The sequence below is a fragment of the Rhea americana genome, unplaced genomic scaffold (assembly GCF_003343005.1).
Source record: "Rhea americana isolate MKP2758 unplaced genomic scaffold, rheAme1 scaffold_48, whole genome shotgun sequence".
Lineage (NCBI taxonomy): Eukaryota > Metazoa > Chordata > Aves > Rheiformes > Rheidae > Rhea > Rhea americana.
The window spans coordinates 3,153,264-3,159,263 of record NW_028186623.1 but is presented as its reverse complement, the minus strand read 5'-3'; the positions used below and the strand labels follow the sequence as shown (position 1 = coordinate 3,159,263).

General features: G+C 50.1%; 1 protein-coding gene across 1 annotated transcript in view; it reads left to right on the top strand.

Annotated features, from left to right (window-relative positions):
• The first annotated feature begins 1,900 nt into the window (after window positions 1-1,900).
• The window catches only part of UBASH3B (ubiquitin associated and SH3 domain containing B), a 78,866-nt gene continuing 74,766 nt past the window's right edge, over window positions 1,901-6,000 (top strand). The window contains exon 1 of the mRNA XM_085316818.1: window positions 1,901-2,196. Coding sequence (XP_085172944.1) covers window positions 2,036-2,196 — 161 coding nt within the window. The 5' untranslated portion in view covers window positions 1,901-2,035. The remainder of the gene's footprint in view (window positions 2,197-6,000) is intronic.

Sequence of the window (6,000 nt, the reverse complement as noted above, 5' to 3'; positions counted from 1 at the left end):
GGCTGTTAATCTGCCCCTTTTGCAGATGTGGAAAGCAGAACTTTTTTGTATTTTGTACTGCACCTAGCAGTGGGCTGTGGGTCCATGACTACCACTTCTGGTGGTTCTGGCAATATTCATTTTAATGCAGGTATTGTTTTTGATAATCCTAAACCACATTCCTTCATTAAAATGCAATAGATTGGCTGGCTGACCCTGATCTCACAGTTGCAAAATGCCTAACACTGCTGAAAACCATGACTAAAGTCTCCTTGGTTTCACTCACTGACTTTAATGAAGTTCTTGTCGATTAATAGCAGGGGTAAGCTAAAGAATCTGTGCCTCAGAAACATCAAAGGAGTTAAAAATGACTTCAAAAATGAACAAGTAGTGCTTTGTGTAATGTCCTCCTTGAGCTTTAATTTTCATGGTGCTTGTTGGTTCAGCCAGTGCGAGGATGACTTACTGGCCTGTTGTCACTGCGGGAACACAGGCTCCAGTGTAACACGCCTGTGCTGACTGCAGCATGTGGACGTTTCTCATCGTGCCTTTGGATAAAGGGGCAGAAAATAAACAGTCAGGCACCAGCCCACACTGGCAGAGGAGAATAAGCGGACAGTTGGGGGGGATTTTTTTTGTCTCTTGCTTCATTGATACAACAAATTAGCTGTTTGTTGTCCTAAAGCTAATATTATTAATTGTAGTGATAGATTTCTCAATGCCAACTACTAAAAAAGTCCCGTGCTTCCCTTCCCCAACAAAAACATAACCTATTATTTTTTAAAATAAATACCTCTTAATTGCCAGAGTTATGGTTTCCTTCTGCTCTCTACCACACCGTGAGCTGGGTCTGCTGAGAGATCAGTAATGGTATCTGCTTGTCTTTAAAAGAGAAGGGTAAAATGGGGAGGCTGTTGGGAGTGTGTGTAGTGGAGGAGGGAAGAAGGGGAAGCTAGAAAAAAGAAGAAAAAGGAGAGACAGGAGAGGAAGGAGATGTCTCGCCTGCAGAGCACGGGCATGAGCCCCTTGGTTCACACCCCAAGCTGAAACCAAACTGAAATACGAACTGAAACACAACTGCGAAGAAAGGAGCAATACTTGTTCCTCCCACTCTACCAGAACCTGCAGCTTTTTCGGGGGGGGGGGGGGGGGGGGGCGAGGAAGGATGTAGGAGGAAGAGGAGAGCAGGGAAGAGGAGCAGCGCTCTGTGTCCCAGCAGGCCTTAAACCGGGAAGGGCAGCCCCTACCCAGAAACAGGAACGCCTTCAGCCCATATGTTCCATGTGGCGGCACGGAGAGGGTTGAGAAGGATGGAGAAACAGAAGGTGAAACATCAAGGCACAAGTTTTGGAGAACATCTCTTCCACAACTAAGCAGATCTGTTTTAACCATGCCTGAACGCTTCACCGAGCTGAGGCTCCTGGAGCCCAGCTGTTCTGTATAGGGCTCTCCACCTCTTCCCAGCGCTTTGTCTGGCGCCGTGGCACAGTTAGGTCCGTAGCGTGCAGAGCTTTTCCTCCCAAAATCAAAGCAATTATTTGGGGTTTTTTGGGGGGGGGAGGGAGATTGCTGCTGTCATTTTCAGTAAGCCTAATTTCTCCTATCGCCCCAGCAGTGGCCTTGCTCGGAGCGGAGCCCACGCCGGGTCGGGGTGTCCCCCCGCTGCGGCGCCCCGCGCACGGGGTGGGGGGCAGCGGAGGGCGCGGGCGCTGCGGGCTGCGGCCGGGCTTGGCCGGGGCCGGGCGGCAGCGGCGCCGCGGGGGGCAGCGCCGCGCCTGGCTGCGGCTTTAAGAGCGGGGGCGGGCGGTGCGCGGAGCCGCGGCGCGGGCGGCTCCTTCCCCGCCGCTCCATTGAGAAATCGCTGGCGGCTGCATGAGCCGCGCCGGGCGCGCACGTGCGGCCGCCGGGGCCGGGGCCGGGGCCGGGGCCGGGGCCGGGGCGGGCGGCGCTCCGTGAGCGGCGCGGCGCGGAGGAGGGCGCAGCCGTGCGCGGCCGCCGGCGGGGCGCTCGGCGCTGCGGGTGTGCATGGCCGTGTGCGCGCGGCCATGGCTGCGTGATGGCCCAGCGCGGCCAGCCCGCACCGCTCGCCATGGCTGCCAAAGAGGAGCTCTACAGCAAAGTCATCCCCCGGCGGAACCGGCAGCACCGCGCTGGCACCATCAAACATGGCTCGTCGCTGGAGATCCTGCTGTCAATGGGCTTCCCGAAAGCCAGGGCGTAAGTGGCGACGCGGGCCGCTCCTCGCCGACGGCCCCTTCCCCCTGGCTCTCCCCCCGTCCCTTTTCCAGCGGCAGGAGGGACGTGCGCCTTGTGCTGTGCCGCTCCATCCCGCGGCGAGCGCCGGCCCCGGGGAGCGAGGGATGCGCGCAAGGGGCGGCCCGGGGAGCGCGGGGATGCGCGGCCCGGGGAGCGCGGGGATGCGCGGCCCGGGGAGCGCGGGGATGCGCGGCCGGAGCGGCCCGGGGAGCGCGGGGATGCGCGGCCGGAAAGGGCCGCGGAGCGGGGACATGCGGAGCATACGCGGCCGGGGCGGGCCGGGCAGCGCGGGACGCTGCGCGGGCCCAGGGAGCGCTGGCGGGGCGGCAGGTGCGGTGCCGGGCGGGCCCCGCGCTGCTGGAGCAGCCCCCTGCACGGCGCGGAGGCAGCGCTGCCGAGTCCGGGCTCCTCGCTCTGATGCAGCCGCGAAGGGAATTTTTTTACACCCTGAGGTGAAATCAGAGCCCGTTATTCCTATGCCTATGCTATGCCGTCTTATGAAAATGAGCAGTCCTTGCCGCGACTGCCTTCACTATTCAGTCACCCAGGACGTTTTCTTTAATCCACATGCAAGTCAAGAAAACAGGAACAGAGCACTTTAAAAAAAGAAATCAGTAGTCCAATGTGGTAGGCTTCTCTTGCCCAATTTAGCAATGCCCTGGTGTAATCTCCCAGCATGTGCTATGCTTAAAATTAATTAGGCAGGCACCTAATGATAACTTAATAATGACTCCCCCAGTTCTGTTTTAAACATAGTGACTCCTGAAGTGGGACTGTGTGCTTTAGGATGTAAATGAAACCAGCAGGGATTTGGATGATTCCTTGATCTGCTTAAGTTTCTCCTTTTGTTGTTGATACCAGTCAGAATTCTGTACTTACGAAGAAAATTGCACTGAGATACAGCTGAAAAACCACAAAGACATACACATGCCAGTTTAAGGACAAATGCTATGTATGGATTCATGACACTGCCATGGCTTCGTTAGCACATACACAAAATCCAATGTGCGTTTTCCATTATCCTACCTATACTCTTTATGTCTGTCAGTGATCTGTAGTCACCTATAGAAATCAAGATGATGCCTCCAAACAAAGATAGTAAGAGATCTGTGACTTCATGCTCCAATTTTGTGTGGAAAAGCAGATGTGCCCCTTTCAGAGCGGTTAGAGGAAAAAATGCTGTGATATTATGAATGAAACTAGTTATTACCTTTACAACAGTGCCATCAAGGCTGACAGTCAGCCCTGGTCTCCTCGTATTAGATGAGGGGCTGGGTAGATATGGGGCATATTCTTGTCAAGGCAAATGCTAGCACTTGACAAAAATGAAATCAGAGCTTCAGTGTAGAAGCTTGGGAAGGTTAAACACAGAAAGCAAGCCAGAAAAAAAAAGAGCAAAATATTCTCAACTGCAAAGAGTACTTATTGCAAATATAACCGGACAGCAGGGCAAAACCTGTCATAGACTAAACTTAAGATACTGTGATGTAAACCTGTTTGATAATTCAGCTTTCTACAGGGAGGGGGACCACTTTTCCTTTGTGGGGTATCTCTGGGTGCACTATTTCGGCCTGTGTGAAATACTGCAAATAAATCATCATTAAAATACAAATAAAAAGCAAAACAGAGATAAAACCAAACAACAAAGTGCTGCCATGCTGGCATCAGTGTGCAATGGAATGATACACAGGCTCAGAAGCACGAGAGACACAGCAAAAGGATAATTTCCCACAGGTCATTGCTTCCCCAAAGCTGCCTTTTAACTCACAACATACTACTCGGCAAGTAGGAATTAGAGGAGGCTGAGATTACTGAAGTTACCAAGGTAAAACATGCCATGCCTCGCAAGGACATGGTTGAGAGTACAATATCCTCATTCTTAGGCCTAAAAGCCTTTTGAGTTTACCTACAGTCCTCCCACCACCCTTTTCTGCCAAAAGCCACAGTTACCAACTGGAGACAGAGAATTCAGCTAAGCAGGGGACTGTGGATGACTGCAGATCCTGCGTACAAATACAAGTCAGGCTGATACTTGGAAGTGGTGACCATCTGTTTTGATGGCTTATGCAGAACAAAGCTCTGAGTTGTCAGACTAGTCTATCAGGCAAGTCACAAAATGCCATCACTGCTGGCATTAGTGGGCCTTCTGGCTTCGTGTTAGAGCCAGGGGAACGTAGTGCTGCTGAAGCTGGGCTAACACACACAGGAGCAACCTGAAGGTACCAAGAGAGCTGTTTTCAGATGGCATCTGTGCTTCTGGTGTTGAGGCTGTACTGAGGTACCGGGGAGTATCCACATGGCCTAACTTCCAGCTTCTGATTCGGCTCCAGAAAATGTGTGTACCTCACACTCCTAGCAATGGACAGATCACCTTTTATCACTCAAGAAAGAACACACTGATTATTTGATAATTCTTTTCCATGCTTACAGTTTGTAGCAGCAATAAAAGCTCAAGTGGCCAGCATGACCCTGGGTTTGCAATGCTGACAAGGGCTTAAGAGTCTTGTGTTAGTTTTATTTTCCCAGTTCTGTGTTACTTTTGCCAAGTTACTTCACTCTCTCTGCTGTTTCTTCTTTATCAAACAAAGCTTATCCTCAATGTAGTCTAAGTTGACTGTGAAATATTTTGGACAGCCCTTTAACTATTTGACAACGGTTTGTCAAGATACAGTCCTGGCTGATATCTAGCCATTTCCACCCTATGCATGCTAAAATAGTCAGAGGTGGAAAGCTAAATATGATTTCCGAGTATTATTAGATAGTAAGTATAGACTGGTTCAGTTAAAGGTTTCAGTGTGGCTCATCCAATTTTCCGCCAAGAGACAACGTCATAGACTTTTAAGCTTCAAGTGTCTTAGTGCTAAACTTCCATAGATCTCTTGTTCAAATCAGGACATTATTAAATAAGCTTTTATTTGCCCATTTATTGGGGGATGCAGAAAAAGGAGTCTATCAGAGAAGGACATGATCCATCCCTTCTGTGCTAAGATAATTTGAGAGCAAGTATTGAAATTAATGGTGCTCCACTGAGGTAAACGTCATGAGCAACAGGACTGAACCCAGGAAGTTCTCCCCACTGCCCACTGAAGTCCTTTTCTGCACAGATAAAAGAGCAGTTGTGTGATGTGTTCCGGGCCAGACTTCTCTCTTATCTCTGTTTTCCTCCTCCACAGCAACAGTTGCAATTCAGTGGGGCTACTGTAAGGTACATAGTGATGCAGCAATGACACAAGCTACCTTTGGATGCATTTACCTTTGAACAGATATTGCTCAAACTGCTGCAGTATATGAGCATTTAAAATTACTACTGTGAAGAGCTTCTTTTTTTTTTGTCAGCACAGAATCATTACTTACTATTTTGTAATTATCCCATTATATTACGTACTGTCTAGCCACAAAGGAGGAGACTGTCCCTATCCCAAGTTGCTTCTGACTTAAATCAGGAAGGAAGGCAAAGGTAATGTTATGATTCCCATTCTGCAATTTGGGCACTGAGACGAGCCTTTTGCCCAGCGTCACACAGAAGTCTAAGTGGATCGCCAGTGTCTCAAGACCTTAAGCACAAGAACAAGCTTCCTCTAGAACAAAAACTCACACCATTGTCCATTCCAGTTGTCCTGAAATATTGTATCTCACCTTCTTGTAATGGATCTTCTCCCAGTGCTTACATCCACAGATCTATCAGACTGCCGGCACCTCTCATCCTTGTGTGACAATCCCGTTAACAAGTGTTCCTGATAGTCTTCCTGAGAGTGAATACAAGGG